Source organism: Dendrobates tinctorius, unplaced genomic scaffold (genome assembly GCF_039654945.1).
Source record: "Dendrobates tinctorius isolate UK_male_01 unplaced genomic scaffold, ASM3965494v1 ptg000011l, whole genome shotgun sequence".
NCBI classification, from domain to species: domain Eukaryota; kingdom Metazoa; phylum Chordata; class Amphibia; order Anura; family Dendrobatidae; genus Dendrobates; species Dendrobates tinctorius.
Genome location: NW_027361679.1, coordinates 5,977,073 through 6,002,425, shown reverse-complemented (window position 1 = coordinate 6,002,425; position 25,353 = coordinate 5,977,073). Strand labels below are relative to the sequence as shown.

Genomic DNA, 25,353 nt, shown 5'->3' with positions numbered 1-25,353 from the left:
GGGGCCTTGGGTTGTTCAGGGTCTGTGGTAGTACAGGGTCGCAACATTGCGGTGTAAGGTTCAAGTAGAGTGATATCCTTCTTCAGATTGTATTTTGTACACTGGTCCATCTGGGCGTACTCAGTAGGGACTTTCTTCCCAGCGGTGTCCCAATTTGCTTTGGGCTCGCTGATCTCGTACGAGTACACTATCTCCTGCCTGGAATTCGGTGGGTTGGGACAGAGTCTTCCCCGGGTGTTCCAGGTCCTGAAGTTTTGTATGGACGATTCAGTGCAGGGTTTGCAGCCGATACCAGTGATTCCGGACCCACGAGGAGACTCCCGTCCATGGTTGTTCCTCCTCCGAGTTCAACTCCACGTCAGTGATTCCTTTGCCTTCCTGGCCGGACAGCAGCGAGTATGGAGTATAGCCGGTGACTCTGTGTACCCGGTTGTTATATACCATGACCAGTTCGGGGATGTATTCAGGTCAGCGGGCTTTCCGGTCACTATCCAGGGTGCGTAGCATTTGGATTAATGTCCGATTAAATCGCTCTCAGGCCTCATTTCCTTGGGGATGGTATGGTGTGGTCCGGGATTTGTCGATACCGTAATAGGCAATGTAGTTCTTCCATTACTTTTCCCAGGAAGAACGCACCTTGGTCTGAATGGATCCACTGGGGGCAGCCATATACTTGAAAGTTCTTACAGATCGCGTAGGTGGCGGATTCCGCTGTTTGATCGCGAGTAGGGGTCACCAAGGCGAATTTGGTAAAATGGTCCACCATGACTAGACAATGCTCGTACCCCTGGTGAGCGGGACTGATGGTTAAATAGTCTATCATTAGGAGTTTGATGGGTGCTGCTGTTACTATTGTTTGTAATGGAGCCTGTTGCTCAGGTAGTTCAGTTAACTCACACAGGCGGCATGCACGGCAAACTCGTTCCACTGCGGCTCGTAAGCGGGGATGGTAGGCCATTTGTTGTAGCCACTGAAAAGTCTTTTGTGCCCTGAAATGAACCCCTTTTTCATGAGCCTCGCGAGCAAGTTCAATGAGCCGGGCTCCCGGTATTACTACCTGCCAGGCTGTCGCTGATGTGCGCAGCACTGCCTTTCTGTACAATAGTCCTCCTTTGATTACCAGTATCCCCACTGGCGTAGCATTAGCAGAGTGTCTTTCTTTTGGGTGTCGCTGGGTAGTTGTCTCGTGGCCACCCATTGACGCAGGGGGCCAATCTCTCCATCTTCTTGTTGTTGTTGGATCCATTCATCCTGGGATTGTTCTAATGTGCCCCTAGCAGGTCCTGTGTAGGATTGCTCCTGAGTTACAGCTATGATCCCGGCAGGGGCCAGAACGAACTGCATCTCTTCCCCTTCCAGCTTGTCATCTCTGCTTCGCCCAGGGGTTGTATGTTGAATCCTGGAGAGGGCATTGGCATGCACTTTCTCCGCTCCCCACTTGTAGGTGATTTTATATTTGAATTTGGCCATTCAGGCCACCCACCATTGTTCTAGGGCCCCCAATTTGTGAGGTGGGCCAGTGGGTTGTCAGTTCGTACCACTACGTCAGAGCCTGCCAGGTACTCCACGAACTGCTCCATCATGGCCCACACTACCTCGAGAAGCTCGAGCTTAAAGGAGCTGTAATTGTCGGGATTGCGTTCGGAGTCGTGGAGTGATCGGCTACTGTAAGCGATTACTCTTTCCCGGCCGTCTTGGACTTGTGGCAATACAGCTCCTAGCCCGTGTAGGCTCCCGTTGGTGTGCAGTATGAACGGCTGCAAGAAATCTGCGTAGGCCAACACTGGGGCACCTGAGTGCAGTTTTGAGATCTTGGAAGGCCTCTTCCTGTGGCTCCCGCCACTGGATCCTCCAACTATTGGCCCCGGCAGGGGCCCCCTTCAGAAGGTCCTGCAGGACTCGGGCCGGTGGGCGAAGTTTTTTACGAAGCGACAGTATTATCCGGCTAACCCAAGACATCTTTTACCATCTCAGGAGTAGGCCACTCCTGTTGTGAGTTCATTTTCCGGTCCACCAGTTGTGAGTTCTCCTTCCAGGCTCCCTCTAGTGGTAACTGGAGGTAGTGAGGCTGATTTAATCAGTAGAGATCTGCCACCTGTTAATGAGGATGACGATTGGACCTCAGGAATCTCAGACTGGATTTAAGACAGCCGACGCCCTATTCTGGTGCTGGTGATTCCTTCTGGCTTTTCAGGTCCTGGTTTTCAGCTCTGTTCCAGTCATTTCAAGCTAAGTTTTTCTGCTAATATTCACACTTGATTTTGTTGGTCTATTCAGTTTTTTTTTGTGTGGTCAGCCAGCCCCGGCTGGGGCTGTGCTGAATTTCCACTCTTATTTATCTGTATTTGCCAATTTACTTTTTTTTCCCTTATTACATTGGCCTCTTTTTGCTCTCTCAGAATATTTCAGAGTGCTGATACAGTGGGAGAAGTCTAGTGACTTCAGGGTTAATTTTGCTATCAGAAGTGTTGGACATTATTTTTGTAGGGTTTTTGGCAGATTGCAGACAGTGTCTTTCCTTTCCTATCCTTTCTAGTTAGTTTGGGCCCCATCATTTGCTCAGCCTATTTTTCTGCCTGTGTTTGTGCTTTCATCTTGTTTCACCGTCAATACATGTGTGGGGGCTGTCTTTCCTTTGGGGTCTGCTCTGGGGCAGTTAGTTTTCCCCTTTTGTTGCTTTAGGCTTTAGTCCTCCGGCTGTGACGAAGTGTCTAGGACCATCGTAGGTACGCTCCACGGCTGCTGCTAGTTGTGTGGTTAGGATCAGGGATCTGCAATCTGCATAGTTACCAACCTCTCTGGTTTTCTGTGACTTAGCTTGTTTAGTCTTTTTCTCCTCGGTGACCATTCATAACATACTCCCGTATCACAGCGACCTTCTCCATAGACTGTCTCATGCCCTCGGCGGAAACAACATGCCCCAGATATTCGATTTGCATGTGAAACAGATGGCATTTTTGGTTCTTTACCTTCAACACTTTTGTAGCCGACCGAGCACCTGACCCAGACGTTGCAAGTGATCCTCAAACGTGGCGGCGTAGATGATGATGTCATCCAAGTATATTAGGGTGGCCTCAAAGTTTAGGTCACTCAGACACCGCTCCATTAGTCACTGGTAGGTTCCTGGGGCATTGGCCAGGCCGAACGGCATACGATTGAATTCGAACAGTCCCATGGGCAAGATGAAGGCGGTTTTTGCACGATCTTCCTCCGACATTGGCACCTGTTAGTATCCGCTGGCCAAGTCCAGGGTGGAGAAATTTCACCTTCCCCAGGGCTGACAGGGACTCCTCGATACATGGAAGCAGATATGAGTCTTTGATGGTACAAGCATTCAGTTTTCGGTAGTCCACGCAGAACCGTAGCGTGCCGTTTTTCTTCTGCACCATCACAATGGGGGCTGCCCAGGGACTCTGGCTTTCCAGGATAACCCCCTTTTGCAGCATTTGGCCCAGCAAAGTCTTCACTTCTTGCTATAATTGCGGAGGGGTCTGCCAATATCGTTCTCTGATGGGGGCCGTTCCTTCGGTGGGTGATGGCTGTGGTGCACCCGAAGTCGTCTTCATGGATGGCGAATGCCTCTCGGTAATGGCCCAGAAGAGCTTCTACTTGGTGTATTTGGGATGGTTCTAGTCCGGAGAGTTCCGCTCACATCCTCTCCCAAACTACTTGCCCTTCCTGCTCAGGTGGCGACCCTGCGGTCTGGATGGACATACGGTCATGGCCCAGGGATCCCTCACGCTCACCCCCAGCTGTATGGCCGGGACCGGGAGCACCTCTTCCAGTGGTTTCACCAGTTTTGTCGTTTCGCTGCCGGGTTTCAGGATGATGTCTTGATCCTCTAGATTGACACAGCGTACGAGGGCTGTCCGCTTCCGCACGGTGGCTAGGGTGCGAGCCACCAGGAGCCCGGGGGTAAGCACTCAGAGAAGCATGGCTCCACCTGCACCTCTACTCCTTCCAGAGGCATATGGGCGACTACTGAGGAGCTGCAGGCGCGATCACTCTCCCCAGCACCTCCCCCTCCTGGCAGTCATCTTGGACTCGCACCAGTTGCTGAAAGATCTGCCCCTGCGGCATATGGGAGCTCTACTGTTTCAAAGTCTCTTGGGTGGGTTCACTGAGGAGAAGGCTGCTGAACTCCTTTAGTATAATCATGCCCAGGGTGACGGCGCGTTTCTCGCCTGGGTCTCACAGAGTCAGGACCACGCCTCTCCAGCCTAATTGATTGCCACCCATCGAGATCTGCATCCAGGCTACTCCGACGACGGAGATTGGTAGGTGGTTGGCGGCCACCAGCTTTATCACGGACCCCCATTGGGGCCTAGCGGCTTCGGGGAAGTGCTGCTGGTAGTAGGTTTTCGGCATGGTCGTAACCTGCGATCCCCGTATCCATCAAGCACCGCACTGCACGGCCTTCGAACTCTGCCCAAATTAGTGGACACTTCGCAACTAGATCTTCGTGACTTGCACCACCCCACGTGGTGGGTTCTGGCTCCGAGCAGCGTCCCCCCAGCTCAGGGCCCTCTGGTTTTAATGGCCGACAGGGCAGGTTCCTCCTGCAACGTGGGCACTCTCGGGTGGAGTGTCCCAATGCTCCACAATCGTAACAGGCGAGTGGTCGTGGGAACCGACTTTGGCGAGGACCGCAATGGTTCGTGTTTTCCCGGCCTGGCCCTAGCCGACTTCTTGTGGCCTTGGCCTCTTTTTTTTCGCTTCGGCCAATTCGCCTTTAATACTTCGTAGCTCTTGCCGCATCTCTTTCACCCAGTGGGGTTCACCCAGGGCGCTTAAGAATGCTTTGATACTCTGGGCCATCCCCACAGGGACTGTCACCCCTTGTTCCTGTTCGCGCCTCCCTTCCTATCTCCAAAAAAGTTAAGATGTGGGTTCCCTCGCTCCCGCTATCGCAGAGCCTGTTTCGTCAGGGTGTCTCGTAGCCCGGTCACTAAAAGGTCCTGTAATGTCATGTCCATGGGCCCCACGCCGACCACATCCTTCCTCTCAATGGCTGCAAGCAATTCCTACAAAACATTCATATATTGCGTCACTGTCTCCCCCTCTTTCTGCATGCGACTAAACATCCGGGTTCTCAGTTCTCCCACATCAGTCGGGTCCCCATGGGTCTCCTCCAAGATCTGGTGGCAGGCAGGCTGCAGCTGCGGACTGGAGTCGGGCAGTGGCGGCTGTGGACAGCAGCGGACAGGCCACGACCACGGGCTGGAGTCGGGCAATGGCTGCTTGGTGCTGCTTGGTGCTGTCTCCTCCCTGACCGTGGTGAGTTCCCTTCCAGTCTCTCTTGTTGTCGCTCACTCCTTCTGGCTCTAGCACTCTGGTGCCACCTAGGCTTCCTGCTCCTTCTCTCCCATTCTGTCGAGTGCCCCCTGCTGGCATTTTCAGCTCCTTTTATATCTGCTCCGCCCCCACTCCTTCTAGAACGGTCTCCGGTCCGTCCTCTAATTATGTCCCCCGGAAACTGTCTCCCTAGGAACCTTGGTGACAGTCTCCTTGGTTCCGGGCCGGTTACACAGCAGGGACTCTCCCTCCTACACTAACATATAAAAGAAACATTGCAATATATGTTGTCAGAGAAACTTGCTTGTTCCTCCATTTTTTTTCAGTCACTTTTTCCTCCCTTCCCCTGCATTCTGAACTCTTCATTCACTCTGAAAGGGCTAAAATACATTTTGGTCAAGGCAAGATGAATTGCCAAGTTCTACTGAAGTCTGTGAAAGTGGATGGAGGTGCACAGTGTATGTGAAGTGCAAATAGATTTCTTTCAGTGGGAGAAATAAAATAAAACTGCTGTAGTTATACCTTTTTAATGGCTAGCAAAAAATAAAATAAGTGACGTTCTTAAGCAATCTTTAGAGACTACTTAGGTCTCTGCATCAAACTGGTATACACACACATGCATGCATGTGGTGCTTTCACTTATTTCAAACCAGTGTAGGATTCACAGCTACACTGCTCAATTTTTATGTATGCTGCTTCTGTATATGTGCGTCAAAGATACTAGGACAGCAGAAATCTATCTGTATATGGAATACATCATAGCAGCTAGTCTGCTCCTATTAGTGCGGAAACAACTGAAAAATATAGATTTAGCATGTAGAAGTGAAAAATTGATCAATTCAGGATGCAAGCCATATAATGGGCAGAATTAATCTTACTGCTCATGTATACACCCAACAGTTTATTCTAAAAAGTTGGCTGAAATGTCAGGCATGCTTTAAAATGAAATGTTAATGGATTAGGCCCAAAAAGCAAGTAGAATAGAATTGACGATAACTTGCTTATTGCTGGGGATCAGAGCCCTGGATAGATATCCAGCCAGCGATTCTGAGTTGGAGACTGAGCTCTGCAGTCCTATCCTGGACTCCGTCATCATGCATGACCTCCACTCTATTCATTCATTATTTATGAGACTACTTTAGCGCTGCACTTGGCAGTCCCATAGACCCTGAATGAAGCAGATGCTGTCCATGTGCTGTAACCACAAAAGCTTTATTAATGCTAAGCTATATTTTTTGTTTTTCATTAGAAATCTGCTCTTTTATCCAGTCACTATGGCTGTGGAAAAACTGTGATTGTAGGTGTGGCTCCTTCAAATGCTACCTTGACACTTGATCCAATGTGTCTTCTAACTGGGCGAGTTCTGGCCGGAGCTGTTTTTGGAGGTAATGCAAAAAAAAAAATCCATTCTCTAAGCTTAAGTGTTACAACTTGTGACTGTCAGTAAAAGCTGTAATAGAGGAGAACATTTTTATTTGGCAGATTTCAAAAAGATGATCAGAGTGTGGAAAACTGAATGCAAGAGTAGCAGGGATCAAAAAAATTTGCTATATCACTGGATGGCTGTAAAACTGAGTATAAACTCTTCCATCTGAATTTGGGCAGGCAGCGTTTTTGAACATCTGCAGCATGTAAATTTTTGCAGTGCTTTTTACCCATTGAATGTAATGAGAAACTGAAAAAAAATGCTGAAATAATCTTACCTAACTCTAGTGGTTATGGTTAGTTTTCGGTGTCTCAGTGGTTAGCACGGCAGCCTTGCAGCGTTGGAGTCCTGGGTTCGAATCTCACCAAGGACAACATCTGCAAGGAGTTTGTATGTTCTCCCCGTGTTTGCGTGGGTTTCCTCCCACATTCTAAAGACATACTGATAGGGAATTTAGATTGTGAGCCCCGTCGGGGACAGTGATGATGTGTGCAAAAACTGAAAAGCGCTGCGGAATATGTTAGTGCTTTATAAAAATAAAGATTATTATTGGCTATGGTGAACAAAACAAAATTTATTTTCATGAACTGTAAAAATGCAGCAAAACCTGCTTAATATATGCAGCATTTTTATAGCCAAAAGCGAGAATTTCCCTTAGGCCGGTGTCCCACTTGCAACTGCAATGCAAGAAACTCTCCTCAATACCCGACACTGCCGCTGGCACTCGGGACCAGAGTGTGCTGCTACATGTATTTCTATGCAGCTGAATGCTCCGGTCCGAGTGCCGGCGGCAGTGCTGGGTATTGAGGTGCGAGTTTCTCGCATTGCCGTTGCCTAAGGGAAATATAACTCTTAGTAATCTTCTACTTTAATAGCTTCTCTCTCTTTGGACAGGTTGGAAAAGTAAAGATGATGTACCAAAACTTGTGGATGATTACTTGAATAAGAAATTTGAGTTTGACGGCCTGATAACTCACAACTTACCACTTGAGAAGATCAATGAAGGATTTGAACTTTTACGCAAAGGCGAAAGGTATACTTTTGTAAAAAATAAAATTATAAATATTTAACTATAGGGTGGGTTACAAAAACCTGAACCCTTTTGTGGCTGACTGACATAACCACTACGCTCAGGTTCTGTACATAGAATTGCAAAAAGATGTCCATCACATTTTCATGAAAGAAAATGAAACTTTTTTTAAAACTATGTTCTGTGTTATGCCACTTCTGCACCAAACCATGTATACTGTTTTTTTGCTAGAAAGAGTGCGTCTGGAAATTGACAAGCAACACAGCCCTATGTTTCTGCAAATGCGACTGTATACATAGGCCACCGCTATATACCAATTCTTTGTTGAATAGACAATAGAGTATGTTGGAGACACTCTCCCACAACTCTAAGGGAAATTGTGCCACTCGACTGGCAGAGAACGTTGTGATGAGCTCTGATGAGCCGAGCTCAGAGTGGGAGCTATGGACCATAAACGGTTATGAATGATCAATGAGTCCCCATAAGCATTATCCTGTATAAAACACAACGGAAAAGGAAGTTTTTTTTTTTTGTTTGTTTTTTTTCACCTTCCCTATAATATGTACAGTAAGTATCCCCATAAAATATACATAGTTTGCAGCAAATATGCCATGCAGTGGGCAGTAAATGTCTTTAAAATATTCATTTTTAGAACGTCTAACACCTGGTTTTGCTTTTTATTTCTCTAAAAAGGTTTAAATTTTTACTTGGTCTTAAATTTTTAAAGAGAACCTTTTCACCATGTTTTTCATGTTGACCTGGACACATGCACTAATACTAGGGACTTCATAGCAGAAAAAAAATGCAGGGTTTTTTTTTTTTAGTTTACAGCACTGGTGCAGAGCTGTTATCAAAGTATTTGGCACCTAAGGTGTTAACTTTTGTTAAGTCCAAGTGGGCCTTAACTCATTAGGTGCCAAATACTTTGCTAATATCTCCACTACAGAGAGTTGACAAAAAATGTATTCTGCTCTGCAACCAATATTATATCATGTGTCCCGCTAGTTCCACATGAAAAATTTGATAGCTCTTCTTCTACCATTAAAGTTCCATAAATCCATGTAGAGTAACATTAACCGTTCCTGACCTAATATTGAATTTTTTGTTTTACTAAAAGACAAATTTGGAGGTCTGTGGCATAAAAATATATACTGTAAAGGTCTTAATCAATAATAGTGTTAAATCTGGCAACACCTTTCTTCACATCAAATGAAATTGGCAATGCCATAAAAATTAACATCAAATTAAGGCCCATACCGCTGAATCAATTTGTCAGATTTAAATAAGGCAAACAAATAAAACAAATCATACGTTCAGTGGAGTAAAGAGACTAGAATGAGTAAAAACTATCCACTTTCGACCTGGTAACATGTCCTGTTAACTGGTACGTCCAATGACAGCTGCCTGTTTTTCATGCAGGCTCCCTACCTGAGCTTGTATCTTTATTGGCAGATGTTATTTAGCCATTATCTGCCCTTCACAGCCATAGTTGGCGCATAGCTGTTAAGTTAATGCCATCAAAGATTTAAGTGGTTAACAGTAGAAGTGAACGAATATGTTCGGGTTCCCTCTTATTCGGCAAGCTATATCACTTGCTGAATAAGCTGCTCCCTGGATCACACCGGCTGAACAGCTGATCGGCGCCACAGCTGCATGTGTCGCATCTGTGTCACAGTAGCAGCACATGCATGGAGAGCCTGTGTGTTTGGTTCCCTCTGCAGCTTATTTGGTAAGTGCTATAGCTTGCTAAATAAGACGGAACCCGAACACATTCGCTCATCTCTAGTTGTCAGTGCACCAGCATGGTGGTGGCTAGAGATCTGCTAAAATCCCCTGTGCCGGTCATTACTATGCCACCAGCTGGACTTCATAGGCAAATCGTAAAATTAGTTAACCCGGACAGTAAGAGCCATGAAAAGAAAAAACTGAAACATCAGAATTACCTTTTTTTTTTTTGTAACGATCCCCGATGGTGTTTTGCTGCCGGTAATGATCCCCGGTGGTGGTTTGTCGCTGGTAATGATCCCCGGTGGTGGTTTGCTGCCGGTAATGAAACCTGGTGGTGGTTTGTCGCCGGTAATGATACTTGGTGGTTTGCTGCTGGTAATGATCCCTGATGGTGGTTTGCTGCCTGTAATGATTCCCGATGGTGGTTTGCTGCCGGTAATGATACTCGGTGGTGGTTTGATGCCGGTAATGAAACCTGGTGGTGGTTTGCTGTGAATGGCAATTATGAATTGATTTTTTTGCTCCCCCCTGTTTTCCAGTACATTACTTGATAAAATGGATAGTGTCAATTTAAATGTACAGCAAACAAAAAGCCCTAATATGACTATATAGATGTGAAAATAGTCATGGTTATAGCTCTTGGAAGAAGGAGCAGCAAAAAAATAAAGCAAAACAGAAAATTACCCTGTTGGGCAGGGGCCAAAGTCCACTATATGACATATTATATGAAGCCTAAAAAGAAAGATAAAAGGCAAAAAATTGCTATTGATATTTTGTACTGTCGATGTCTTCAACCAATGTTTTTTCTCTCTAGTATCCGGACTGTTTTGAATTTGAGAAGAACCTAATCCTGGTCGTCATCATCTAACGAAGAAATTCCTAATTTTGTCATTTTGGAAGATGCAACATTCACTAATCATAAGAATCGTCTATACCCCTGTATTATGATTGGAGTATGACATTACAGAATATGGTTGTAAACTATAACTTCATTTATCTCAAGTTGTGTAGATGTACAGTAGGCAAACTGCTTGCACAGCTGCACATAATACCTGTCAAAAACTGCATATTTTTTCTTCTTCCTTAGAATATTTGCACAAAGCATCTGTTAGACACCAGCACAGCCCCGAGTTTTCCAAAGTGAAGATGCTTCGGAAAAACATTGGTGAAGTTTTTCCAAAGCGTCTTCATCTTTTGATTTTTTTTTTTCTTTTTCTTTCTTTTTAATACCTATTTTTTTCAAACGGCAACTTCTGAGTGGAAGCCACCTAAACAATGAAAATGTTACTTCTTTTAACTGCCTCCTGTCTTTCTAAGCCTGAAGCAATTAAAAAACAGAACACATGCACAGCAAGTCGTTTTTACATTGGTGCGCATTATGTTCATTCTTCTTCGTAGCATTTTTATTTTTGCACTTTGTCAGTGGGTTCCAGGCAACATGCACCTGAAAAAGATGTCATGCGCACATACCCTAAAACTTACACATTTTTTCTGCCCTCTCTTATCAGAATAACTAGCACAATACAATATTCTTATTTGCATGGTACCGTTAATATGTGATTCGGTACATTTAAATTGTAGGAAGTTAAAAAGATGGTTTTAATCCATGATGCATGATTAAATTGTGAAATATATCTTTTAAAGTAGACAGAATACCTTTCAAGTGATAATGTCTGTAAATGACTGCAGTGTATGATGACACTATACAAGTTAGCATAAATAAAGTGTAACCATAATTTAATCTTCTTTTCAATACTCAATTAAGCAATTTTAAGACACTTTATGATCTATTTAATGACTTTTAACCCTTTTTCAACATGTGCACTAATATGTCCCTGTGACCTGGGCATTATTGATGCAAGTCGTATTATTACTGCATCACAATTGTGCGAGCAAACAGGCTGTGCATGCACGATCGCTGCCAAGTGTCAGCTGATTCTGACAGCTGACACCCGACGCTTAGTGTTAGGAGTGGTACCGCAATGCTCCCGGCACTTTAACCCACTAAATGTTGCGATCGAACATGATCAAAGCATTCAAGGAGCAGGCAGAGAGATGAAAACAAGGCCGTCGGTATTCAGTTCAGACTCCATACATAAGACCTTAGGAGTGGACATGGATGTCAGACATATGTACCATCCTGCAAAACTTTGAGGACTCCACCAAGATGGTGAGCATCGATGACGCCATAATTGGCGTCACCATCCCGCTTCTGTGTTCTGAAACGCTCTCTGCTCACAATCAAAGAAGATGCATTGCAGGAGGAGCACAATGAGATGGGGCAAGGAACCATACAGTGTGATCACACACAGCCCAGCCTCATCTCATGCCAACGTGGATTGGGTGACAATGAAGAGGAGGAACAGGAACTAGTTTCATGCGCTATAGACTGTACAATCTGCACAACTTTCATACCGTCTGTTCAGCGTAGATAATAGTAAAATGAAAACCGGCACTCAACTTAATGCTTAGTGAGACAATTTATTGTAGTACCAGAAAATGTTTCGGTCAGCATAGACCTTCATCAGTTACGTGCTAGTATGTTTGAATGCAGTTTAGAGGAGGGTGCTTTTTATGATTCTCATAGGTGAAGCTGATAATCAGTCAGAATGAGGAGGAGAGCATGGTCAGTCGTCCTCTTGGTGAGTACATGGAAGTCTTGCCTGTTAGCAGTCTAGCACGTATGGCTGAGTTTGTTAAACTGCCTTGACAGTTCCAGAAGGACCTTGTTGCGGGATTATTGAAAAAAATTCCCATCTGAAAACACTGGCGGCAGAGGTCACAGTTCTTTGGACAACAAAGGAGTACAGGCAAGAGAGACACAACTCCAATCTAGCAGAAGCAGGGGAACACTATCAAAGTTCTGGGAGAGTTTTCTCAGATCCTCCCATCGCACAGGCCCTGAGGCGTGGGGTACCCTCAGGAGTGCAAAGTTTGGGAAGATCCTGAGGGAGTATCTTGCTGACCGTACCAATGTCCTCCGTGATTCCTCTGTGCCTTTAATTATTGGGTATCCAATCTGGACATGTGGCATGAACTGGCTGTAACAGTTACAGTACATAGGACAGTGTGTGATGTAACCAGTCTGAGAACAAAGCTACAGCTAAAGATGTATTCAAACAAAACAGAAATGCAAACAGAACTAACACAGATATTACTGAAACCAGGACGTGGTTATCCAGCAATGGGGTAGTGGAAATGCACTACTTAAACGAGGGAGTCCAGCAATAACTTGATCACACTTGTGTACAGCACTTGTTTGTGGAAGTCCAATAATACGTAGAATAAGCGTAGACAGGGAAAGGTCTCTAAAGGTACCTTTTAAGGGCTGACAAGTCCCGCCCAAGTCCCGTACCACAGCCCAACAGACGTAGTCCTGAAGATATAAAGAAGATACACTTCTTACTGACCGCAGCAACTTCTGAGGCGAGAGACAGCACCCAAGTTATTCTGGTCAATAGGCAAACCTGGTCAGGATCCAGGAGCACACAGAAAATGGAAGGCAGCTGAATGAGGCGAGGCAGACCACCAAGTAGCAAGCAGTAGAAGGGAGTTCGCCAGCACAGTGGGCAGGAGCTCAGGAGGAGCCAACAGCACAAAATACTCAGGTAAGGAGGAACACACGACCAGGACTTAAATAACAGGACAAACAGGAAGTTCCATGACTGGGCAAGATACAAGACACCATCTTGGATAAGGGCAAACAGACTCAAAATGGAAATCTGGAATCCTTACACTGGTTTTCTACGCCTTGGAGGTCCTAGTCTGCCCTGCTGCTAGTGTTTTGTCAGAGTGGGTTTTTAGTGCTGCTGGTGGAATTGTAACTGATAAGTGCATCCGCCTGTCAACTGAAAATGCTGACAGGCTGACTCTTATAAAAATGAACAAGGACTGGATTGAGCCAGACTTCTCTACACCACCGAATGATAGCAGCGTAATATAAACTCAAATCCAGCATCTTTTTTTGGGAGGTCTATTCCCATGCACCTCTTCACACCCACATATGGGTATACACTTCCTGATTTTGGCTATTTCCTGTTGTGCTCCTTCTCCTCATCATCCACCACCACTATATCACCAGGGTGACCATGGTCCGTGATACAACACCCACATAATTATTTTAAAGGGTGTTTATGATGCCCGTAGCAAAAGTTTTTATATAGTATGTTCATGTAAACACCCCAGGGGTAAATGTTTATCAGCCCATACAATTAGTGTATGGGCGTTAAAAGTATAGGAGACCCGCTCCTTTCTAATGGGAACGTTTTGTTATGATGCCCTCCTCCATGTCTCCACCAAGGGGCATTGCAGTGCCTCCAAATTTTTGGCAGCTCTTGCATTCACTGCATAGGCAAACACTATGGGAGTACCAACTTCCTAACAATGGGAACATTGCTTTCAGGTGACCCTCCTGAACGTTTCTTCAAAGGGGTATTGGGGTGCATCTAAATTTGGTGCAGGGCAGGCCTTGCATTCAATCCATAGGCAAACAGGATGGGGGTACCAAATTCCTAATAATGGGAACATTGCTTTCAGGTGGCCCACCTGTACGTCTCTTCAAAGGGGTATTGGGGTGCGTCCAAATTTGGGGCAGGTGTTGCATTCACTGCTTACACAAACAGTATGGGAGTACCAACTTCCTAATTGTGGGAACATTGCTTTCAGGAGGGCTTCATGTATGTCTGTTCAAAGGGCTATTGGGATGCGTCTGTAAGCAGGTGCGGGATTGCAGTAATGCAGGCATTGCCGAACAAAGCTGTACAAGAATGCTATTTAATTTTTAACAAGAAGGATGGCAATGGTCTACTCGCAGGGAGCTAATAAACAAGGGAAGTAAAAGGGTTAATGCAACAGTCTGATATTGAAGACACTTGTCGTCTTCTCTGAGCCTCATCCAAAGAAGCGGCCGGCGTGGTGTACTCAGATGAATTTGCACGCTGCTGCAAATTTTAGGCCACGCTCCAACCACACCCATTTCACAACTAGTCACACCCATGTCCATGCCCAACCGCACCCATTTAGCACTGCTGATGACACTGACTGGTACTGAGGGCACAGTGGCTGGTACTGTGGACACACTGACAGGTACTGAGGAAAAGAAAGAGAACAGAGAAAGAGGGGAAAGAAAGAACAGAGAGCGAAAGAATGAACAGGGAGAAAGAAAGGAGAAAGAACAGATAAAAAGAGAAAGAAAGAACACATAGAAAGAGGGGACAGAAAAAAAAAGAAATAAAGAACAAAGAGAGAATGAGGGAAAGAAAGAGGGGGAAGAAAGAACAGAGAATAGATAAAAAAAACAGAGAAAGGGGAAAGAAAGAACAGAGAATGAAAAAAAAGAAATATTAGGGAGAGGGAGAAAGAGAACATAGAGAAAGAAAGAGGGGGAAGAAAGAACAGAGAAAAAGAGAAAGGAAAGGAAAGAACAGAGAAAAAGAGAAAAGAGAGAAGAGAGAAAGAAGGAGGGGACAGAAAAGAACAGAGCGAAAGAAAGAGGGGGGGGAAAGAGAGGAGAAAGAAAGGGGAAAGAAATACAGGAGAGAACAGATAGAAAGAACACAGAGAAAGAGGAAGAGTGAAAGAAAGAAAACAGAGAAAGGAGAGAGAGAACAGCGAGAAAGAGGGGAAAGAAAACAGAGTGAAAGAACAGTGAGAAAGAAAGAGGGGAAAGAATGAACAGAGAGAAAGAGAGAAAAAGAAAACACAAAGAAAGAGGGGACAGAAAAAAAAGAAGAGAGGGGAAGAAAGAACAGAGCGAGAGCAGATAGAAAGAACAGAGAGAAAGAAAGGGGAAAGAAGGGACAGAGAGAGAATGAAAAAAGAAAGATTAGAGGGAAAGAAAAAACAGAGAAAAAAGAACAGCGAAAGAAAGAGGGGAAAGAAAGGGGAAAAAGTAGGGAAAGAAAAAACAGAGAACAGGGAGAGAAAGAAAAGGGAAAGAGAGCAGAGAGAAAGAGGTTAAAGAAAGATTAGAGAGAACAGAGAGAAAAAGAGAGGGAAAGAAAGAACAGAGAGAAGGAAAGAACAGAGAAAGAAACACAGAGAGAAAGAAATAAAGATTCTATAAAGATACTATAGCAGCCTGGCTCCCTTTGTAATGCCCACCTGAGCCTCCCATTGAAGGACATATCATGATTATTATTATTATTATTATTTATTGTTATAGCGCCATTTATTCCATGGCGCTTTACATGTGAGGGGGGTATACATAAAAACAAGTACAATAATCTTAAACAATACAAGTCATAACTGGTACAGGAGGAGAGAGGACCCTGCCCACGAGGGCTCACAATCTTCAAGGGATGGGTGATAATACAGATAATATGATCCGCTCACATGGCCGGTATCCTGATTCCAAGGCAATCCCGCTGTCGGAGGAGGACATGGTGATGGATCTGAAGCATTCCCTGAAATGCCTCCATGGTTCCGTCACAATCTCCTTATGCAATTACCTCCATTTCCGGTCAGCTTCCAGCACATCACTTCCTGTGGAACGTCATGTGCGAGTTTTAAAGTGCTCCTCAGAGCTCCGCCGTGTACTCCTGTGTCCATGGGAAAAGCCGCTCTGTACATCCCATACACACATGGCTCCACTCTGTACACACACAGCTCCGCTCCACACACCCCATACACACACCGCTCCGCTCCGCGTAGCCCATACACACACGGCTCCGCTCGGTATACCAAGTACACACACGACTCTGCTCCGCACACATCGTACACACACGGCTCAGCTCCATTTACCTCCTACACATGTGGCTCTGCTTCGTACACCTCGTACACACGTGGCCCCGCTCCATATGGGTCGCCCCTCACACCCAGGGCAGCGGGGTACTCTGTACCGGGCCGGTGTCAGGGGGAATGGTGTCACAGCAGCAGTGACCCGGTCCGTGGCCCTGGGCGCCCAATATCAATGGCGGCGATGTTAATGGTGTTTATATGGATATTTCGTGATGCCACCCGTGGTGTTTGGCAAATAAGATGTTGAGCCAACGCTGCATGCAGATCCACTGGGAATGATGGGGTGGTGCAGCAAAGATGGTGTAGCTCCCCACAGGTGGAGCTGTAGTCCCAGGGCAGTGTGGGTGCAATGGATGAGGAGAGAAACAGAATGGTATACAGTTGTGGCCAAAAGTATTGACACCCCTGCAATTCTGTCAGATAATACTCAGTTTCTTCCTGAAAATGATTGCAAACACAAATTCTTTGGTATTATTATCTTCATTTAATTTGTCTTAAATGAAAAAACACAAAAAGAATTGTCCTAAAGCCAAATTGGATAGAATTTCACACCAAACATAAAAAAGAGGGTGGACAAAAGTATTGGCACTGTTCGAAAAATCATGTGATGCTTCTCTAATTTGTGTAATTAACAGCACCTGTAACTTACCTGTGGCACCTAACAGGTGTTGGCAATAACTAAATCACACTTGCAGCCAGTTGACATGGATTAAAGTTGACTCAACCTCTGTCCTGTGTCCTTGTGTGTACCACATTGAGCATGGAGAAAAGAAAGAAGACCAAAGAACTGTCTGAGGACTTGAGAAACCAAATTGTTTGGAAGCATGAGCAATCTCAAGGCTACAAGTCCATCTCCAAAGACCTGAATGTTCCTGTGTCTACCGTGCGCAGTGTCATTAAGAAGTTTAAAGCACATGGCACTGTGGCTAACCTCCCTAGATGTGGACAAAAAAGAAAAATTGACAAGAGATTTCAACGCAAGATTGTGCGGATGTTGGATAAAGAACTTCGACTGATATCCAAACAAGTTCAAGCTGCCCTGCAATTCGAGGGTACAACAGTGTCAACCCTTACTATCCGTCAGCGTCTGAATGAAAAGGGACTGTATGGTAGGAAACCCAGGAAGACCCTACTTCTTACCACGAGACATAAAAAAGCCAGGCTGGAGTTTGCCAAAACATACCTGAAAAAGCTTTAAAACGTTTTGGAAAAATGTTCTCTGGTCAGATGAGACAAAAGTAGAGCTTTTTGGGCAAAGGCATCAACATAGAGTTTACAGGAGAAAAAAAGAGGCATTCAAAAAAAAGAACACGGTCCCTACAGTCAATCATGGCGGAGGTTCCCTGATATTTTGGGGTTGTTTTGCTGCCTCTGGCACTGGACTGCTTGACCGTGTGCATGGCATTAAAAAGTCAGAAGACTAGCAACAAATTTTGCAGCATAATGTAGGGCCCAGTGTAAGAAAGCTGGGTCTTCCTCAGAGGTCATGGGTCTTCCAGCAGGACAATGACCCAAAACACACTTCAAAAAGCACTAGAAAATGGTTTGAGAGAAAGCACTGGAGATTTCTAAGGTGGCCAACAATGAGTCCAGACCTGAATCCCATAGAATACATGTGGAGAGATCTAAAAATGGAAGTTTGGAGAAGGCACCCTTCAAATATCAGGGACCTGGAGCAGTTTGCCAAAGAACAATGGTCTAAAATTCCAGCAGAGCATTGTAAGAATTGGTGCAACCAAGTATTATGCTGAGGGTGCCAATACTTTTGTCTGGCCCATTTTTGGAGTTTTGTGTGAAATGATCAATGTTTTGCTTTTTGCTTCATTCTCTCTTGTGTTTTTTCATTTAAGACAAATTAAATGAAGATAATATCAAAGAATTTGTGTTTGCAATCATTTTCAGGAAGAAACTGAGTATTATCTGACAGAATTGCATGGGTGTCAATACTTTTGGCCAGAACTGTAGATGCTGTTACCCAGATGTAGAGGTGCTGAAGGTGTTAGCGGCGAATGAATGGAGGACACCAGGGCTTGCAGTTTCAAAGCTTTACTCACAGTTCGTGGTACCCACTGGTGCCTGCCTCCGTGCTGTGTCCTCTGGGGTAGAGACTCAATCAACCTCCCGGGCAAGTCAGGGTTCTCCTCTCCAACACTCCGCCGACATGTGCCTTTCTTGAACGACTCCTCTATTCCGCCTTTTAGTGTGAAGAACTCCAATACCGTAGTTCTCTGGAATTCCTCCTGTCAGATGTTCCTAGAACCTTACTTGTATGACAGACAGCTGTAGCCTCTATCAGGGACTCCTCTCAGAGTCCTGGCTCACTAATCGGTTGCTGTTGTGTCCCAAGACTTTGGGAGTAGTGCATTTACAGCCACCTACTCCACCGGTGTCTGCTGCAGAACCATAAGTGTCCATACAACCTCAGGGACCGGGCCCAGGCCTTGCGCTGAGAACCTATAGGCAGGGTACTCTCTCAACCCTCCTTATCTCCTCTTCCCACAATCGCATACAAGATTTCTCTCGCGCATCACCCCTACTCTGGAACTCTCTACCACAACATATCAGACTCTCACCTACCATCGAAACCTTCAAAAAGAGCCTGAAGACCCACCTCTTCCAACAAGCCTATAACCTGCAGTAACCACCGATCGACCAAACCGCTGCATGACCAGCTCTACCCTCGCCTGCTGTATTCTCACCCATCCCTTGTAGATTGTGAGCCTTCGCGGGCAGGGTCCTCTCTCCTCCTGTACCAGTTATGACTTGTATTGTTTAACATTATTGTACTTGCTTTCATTATGTATACCCCTCCTTACATGTAAAGCGCCATGGAATAAATGGCGCTATAACAATAAATAATAATAATAACCCACAACTCCTCTCTGTTCTCCTACTCCTTCGTTCCGCGCTGTTCCTTCTCTCTCTTATGGAAGCTTAAGTTGCAGGTCTACATCTTTCTCCTTCTCTTCTCTCTCCCGTGCCAGCTGGCTCAGATCACTGAGGCAGATGCAGCTCTCTTTCTAAACTGAACTCAAACTGAACTCAAACTAACTTCAGAACTGAACTCTTCTCGCCTGACCTCCCGTCAGACTGACCTACAATTCTCTACTTTCCCCCTCTTTTATACTAACCCCACCCACCTCCCAGCACATCTCGTGTTACGAAGCAGGGTTCCACGAAGGGTGCTCTGCTACCCCCAGCCTGAAGCTGCTAGGTGAACCTACTGAACTATCCTGTGTGTGGGATGAAGGTGTTGGAGTGTGGAAAGGAGTTCCCAACTTACCTAGGTGGTGGGGCACCACACCTTAGGAGAAGGTGCAGTACCTCTGTGGCGACTGAGACTCGGGGGCGCCACAGACCCCCCGTTAAACACAGTTCGTCCGCGGGCTGCAAGATAAAGCAGACAGCAAAGAAACATACAAAAATTTTGTAATGCATAACAACTTTTCTTATACTAATCTTCCTAGTATAGGAGGCACTCATCTTGAACGTTACAAACAATTCTATCTTAAATTCTATCTAAAATGTTAAATTCTAAGTGCAATTCTCAATTCAAAGTGCTATTCTCTGTAACACATTGTGTCTCATTTTTCCTTTCTTTAGTACACATTTATTTTTCTTCTTTCACTGTCTCTCCTAGACGCAAGACGCTGACCGCAAGTACCTGGTCCGTCACCTGTCTACTTTCAATTCTTTATTCACATCACTCATCTCTATATCAGACATTCCTAATTCTTCTATAAAAGCCATTTCTCAGTTACCAATACTCATAAAACACATTATCAAATACTTCACAGTAAAACATTCAACAGTTATTCTTGTAAGTGCTGGACACCGCTCCCAGCCGGGATCTCTTGCAGTGTCCTTTGAGGTAGACTTCATTCTTCGAAAAGTGTTCATGCAAAAACATTATCTTCGCAAAGTGTCTCTATATAAAACCAAGAAAGGGCAACTAAAGAGGTGCAAACTATTTACAATAACAGTTTTGGATCATACAGCGTTCATGATCTCCTCAGTTCCAAATGTAGAGATGCTGCCAATCAAAAACAGGGCAACAAAAGTGCTACCGGAAAAACATGATAGCAAAACAAGGCACAACTGGTGCAAACAAACCCTCCTGGGTAACGAAAAATTTTGGAATTTTTTAGCGGCTACCAGATTGAAGGTAGTCATTGGCAATCTGTAAGTACTCCTCTTCCCACAGTGTCAAACCAGGGATCTTTGGTTTGGGCTGCCAAACTGGAGGTGATGCAAGAGCAGCCTGGTTCTAGAAAGCAGGTACCTGAGCAGTCTGAGTGGTACCGGTGGATGGAGGGGCAGCAACAGGTCTCTTCGGCTTGTACCTTTCGATAAACTCCTCCGGAATACGGCGGATATTCAGGGCGTAACACCACCGGAGTCCCTCATGCCAGGTGAAGGTCACATACTCCCCTGGCTGCAGGTCTCTGTCAGGATGCCCCCTCCTCAGATGGGGCTCCATGTCCCGCCGGTTAAAGAACAGGTCGCTTCGTCTTTTGGGGTCCACAATAAATCCGAACCCCTTCTCTCGGTTTACGTTCAGCACCTGCCCCCATCCTGCTGCATCCCGGGGACAATGATGCCCAGCCCGGGCCCTCTCCTTCTGGGCCAGATCCGGGCCCAGCACAGCCTTCTTTCTCTGCTCCCTCTCCCAGTATTCTGCTGCCAGCTGTCGAATGGTGTCCCGACATCCTTCCCAACTCTCTTCTTCCTCCTGCTCTTCCCAGGACCTGCTCTCACACACGGCACTAGCATCCCGGTCCTAGACCAGATCCAGGACGACCTGGCCAGCCGCTGCAACTGCAGTACACCCCAGGGCCTTCCCAGGTGGAGGAACATCCGACATACCTGGGGTCCCCTGGCGGTGCGGCCTCTGCTCCGGTGCAGGTGGTGATGGAGCGGATGGTGGCTCCAGATCCGCAGGGGCCCCCCCAGCACAGCACCATGGTATAGAGCCCCCTCCCCCTGGCTCAGCACCGTGGTATACAGCCCCCCCAGCACAGCACAATGGTATACAGCACAGCCTCCCAGCACAGCACCATGGTATACAGCACAGCCCCCCAGCTCAGCACCATGGTATAGAGCCCCCCTCCACCAGCTCAGAACCATGGTATACAGCCCCCTCCAGCACAGAACCATGGTATACAGCCCCCTCCCCCAGCACAGCACCATGGTATACAGCCCCCCAGCACAGCACAAAGGTATACAGCCCCCATCACAGCATCATGGTATACAGCCCCCCTTCCCCCTAGCACAGCACCATGGCATACAGCCCCCCAGTACAGCACCATGGTATACAGTTCCCCCCAGCACAGCACAGCGGTATACAGCCCCCTCCAGCACAGCACCATGGTATAGTACTAACTGTTGCATTAAAAAAAAACAATCCTCACCTTCTCCTCGTGCCTGCGCTGCTCCTGACTCCTGTTTCCTGCTCTGCCAGGTACACAGTGAGTACACGATGACAACATTGCGCACCCTCTGTGTTAGAGGCAGAGCGGGGATTGATGGGAGAGGGAGCTTCAGCTGACATTCTCTCCTCTGTTATGATGAGTCACCGAAGGAGGAAAAAACAAAATACCAGCTAAGTCCAGAAAAACCAGAGAGGTTGGCAGCTATCGGATTGCAGACCCCTGAACCTATCCACAACAACTAGCAGTAGCCGTGGGAGGTTCCTACGGTGCCCTAGACCCCTCGATCACAGCCGGAGAACTACATAGCCTAAAGACAGAAAGGGGAAAAACTAAACTGCCCCAGAGCAGACCCCAAAGCAATAGGCAGCCCCCAACATATAATGACGGTGAAGCAAGATGAAAACACTAACACAGATAGAAAGATAGGTTGAGCAAATGATGGGGCCCAAGCTAACTACATAGGACAGGATAGGAAAGCTGCTGTCTGCCATCTGCAAAAACCCTATCAAAATGAGCCAACCGACTGATAGGAAAAAGAGGCCCTGAAGTCGCTAGGCTTCAAAAGACTATATCAGCACTCAGGTATATTCTGAAGACAGAGCAAAAGATCAACAGATCAGAGACAAAAATGGAATTCAGCTCACCCCCGGCCGGGGATGGCAGGACTCCCAAAAAACAAGGCAAAACAAAACTGAAGAGTACAAAGCAGAGCAGAAAAACTTAGTTTTGAGACGCAGGAATCAGAGTGGTCTCCAAGAATCCAGCAGGAAAATCACCAGCCAGGAAGAAGGGCGTCGGCAGCCTTATATCCAGTCCTCAATTCCAGCCACCCAGTCATCATCTAGCTGCCCAGGTGTTTGGTAATCAGTCTCACTACCTTCCTTCACTAGAGGAGGGAGTTCATCAGACCTCAATGGTGAAGGGAAAAATGAACTCACAACAGTACCTCCCCCTTGAGGAGGGGTCACCGAACCCTCATCCATGCCACCAGGGCGATCCGGGTGAGACCGATGAAAGGCACGCACCAATCTTTCGGCATGAATATCAGAGGCAGAGACCCAGGAATTATCCTCCTGACCATAACCCTTCCACTTAACCAAATACTGGAGTCTCCGTCTAGCCAGACGGGAATCCAGTATCTTCTCTACCTCATATTCCATGTTACCTTCAACCAATATAGGGTCAGGAGGTGCCACCACAGGAACTACTGGTTCAACAAACCTCTTCAACAAGGACTTATGAAACACATTATGAATTTTAAATGTGACAGGAAGAGCCAACCGAAAAGAGACCGGATTAATAATCTCCAAAATCTTGTAAGGTCCAATAAATCTAGGCTTAAACTTAGGAGAAGCCACCTTCATAGCGATATTTTTTGATGACAACCAAACCATATCACCCACCTTAAACTGGGGACCAACGGTCCTACGCCGGTTGGAAAACCGCTGGGCCTTTTCCTGGGAGAGAGACAACTTATCCACTACTTGGTCCCAGATCTGGTGCATTCTCTCCACCACAGTGTCAACACCTGGGCAGGCAGAAGACTCCACCTGCCCTGAAGAAAATCGAGGGTGAAAACCAAAGTTACAAAAAAAGGTGACATCAAAGTGGCAGAACTAGCTCTATTATTTAAAGCAAATTCGGCCAAGGGCAAAAATGAAACCCAATCATCCTGATCGGCAGAAATAAAACATCTCCTATACGACTCCAAAGTCTGGTTTGTTCTCTTCGTCTGCCCATTGGTCTGAGGGTGAAACGCAGAGGAGAAGGACAACTGAATTCCCAGCTTGGAACAGAAAGTCCTCCAAAATCTAGACACAAACTGAACTCCTCTGTCAGATACAATGTTCTCAGGAATCCCGTGCAAGCGAACCACCTGTTGCAAAAACAAGGGCACCAACTCAGAGGAAGATGGCAACTTATGGAGTGGTACAAGATGGACCATCTTAGAGAATCTATCACAAATCACCCAAATAACAGTCATTCTCTGAGAGACAGGCATATCAGAGATAAAATCCATTGAAATATGGGTCCATGGCCTCCTGGGCACCAGCAAAGGCATCAACAAGCCACTAGAGTGAGAACAAGGTTTAGACCGGGAGCAAGTCCCACAGGACTGCACAAAATTCCTGACATCACGAGACAAGGCAGGCCACCAAAAAGACCGACTCACCAGATCTCTAGTACCAAAAATACCTGGATGACCAGCCAATGCAGAGCAATGAACTTCAGACATCACTCTCTTCCTCCACTGGTCAGGAACATACAACTTTCCACTGGGACAACGCTCAGGTTTGTCCACCTGAAACTCTTCCAGAGCACGTCTCAAATCGGGCGAGATGGCAGAAAGAACTACCCCCTCGCCTAAGATGGTAGCAGGCTTAGTCACAACAGGAGAATCAGCAAGGAAACTCCTAGAGAGGGCATCTGCCTTGACATTCTTAGTGCCCGGAAGAAAAGAGACCACAAAATCAAAACATGTGAAAAACAAGGCCCACCTAGCCTGTCTAGGATTCAAGCGCTTGGCCGACTCCAGGTAAATCAAATTCTTGTGGTCAGTAAGGACCACGACTTGGTGTTTGGCTCCCTCCAACCAATGTCTCCACTCCTCAAATGCCCATTTCATGGCCAACAGTTCCCGATTCCCCACATCATAGTTACGTTCGGATGGGGAGAACTTTCGGGAAAAGAAAGCACAAGGATTCATTTTAGATGTCACAGGATCTTTTTGGGACGACACCGCTCCTGCACCAATCTCAGAAGCGTCCACCTCCACCTGAAACGGGAGTGAGACATCAGGTTGCCGCAAAACCGGAGCAGAAGTGAATCTTCGCTTCAGCTCCTGAAAGGAAGAAACAGCCTCCGGAGACAAATTCAGCACATCAGCACCCTTCCTAGTCAAATCCGTCAATGGCTTGGCAATACCAGAAAAATTAGCTATAAATTTCCGATAAAAATTAGCAAAACCCAAAAACTTCTGGAGGGCATTCAAAGAAGTCGGCTGAACCCAATCATAAATGGCCTGTACCTTGGCTGGGTCCATTTCAATAGTTGACGGAGACAAAATAAATCCCAAGAATGAAATCCTCTGTACCCCAAAAAGGCATTTCGATCCCTTGACATACAGGGAATTCTCCCTCAAAATCCGGAACACAGTCCGAACATGTTCCACATGAGAGTCCCAATTCTTGGAGAAGATCAAAATATCATCCAGATAGGTAATCAAAAATGTATCCACAAAGTCTCGGAATATATCGTTCATGAAGCACTGGAAGACAGAAGGGGCATTAGTGAGCCCAAAAGGCATCACCAGGTACTCAAAATGTCCCTCTGGAGTATTAAACGCCGTCTTCCATTCATCCCCATGCTTAATGCGAATAAGATTATACGCCCCCCTGAGGTCAAGCTTGGTAAACCAGCAAGCACCTTTAACTCTGGAGAATAGATCAGAAATCAGGGGTAACGGATACTGATATTTAACAGTAATTTTGTTGAGGGCACGATAGTCAATACAAGGCCTTAATGAACCATCCTTTTTAGCCACAAAAAAAAACAGCACCTAAGGGTGAAGAGATGGTCTAATATGACCCTTCTCCAATGCCTCCTTAATATAGGATCGCATAGCCTCGTGCTCGGGTACAGATAAATTGAAAAGCCGACCCTTGGGGAATTTACACCCCGGGTTCAGCTCAATTGCACAGTCA

At 46.1% G+C, this 25,353-nt stretch overlaps 1 protein-coding gene across 1 annotated transcript in view; it reads left to right on the top strand.

Annotated features, from left to right (window-relative positions):
* The window catches only part of LOC141100831 (alcohol dehydrogenase 1-like), a 93,340-nt gene extending 82,120 nt beyond the window's left edge, over nt 1–11,220 (top strand). Inside the window, exons 7-9 of the mRNA XM_073589516.1 lie at nt 6,545–6,680; nt 7,616–7,754; nt 10,294–11,220. Of these exons, the coding sequence (XP_073445617.1) occupies nt 6,545–6,680; nt 7,616–7,754; nt 10,294–10,327 (309 nt within the window). The 3' untranslated portion in view covers nt 10,328–11,220. The remainder of the gene's footprint in view (nt 1–6,544; nt 6,681–7,615; nt 7,755–10,293) is intronic.
* Nucleotides 11,221–25,353: the final 14,133 nt, after the last annotated feature.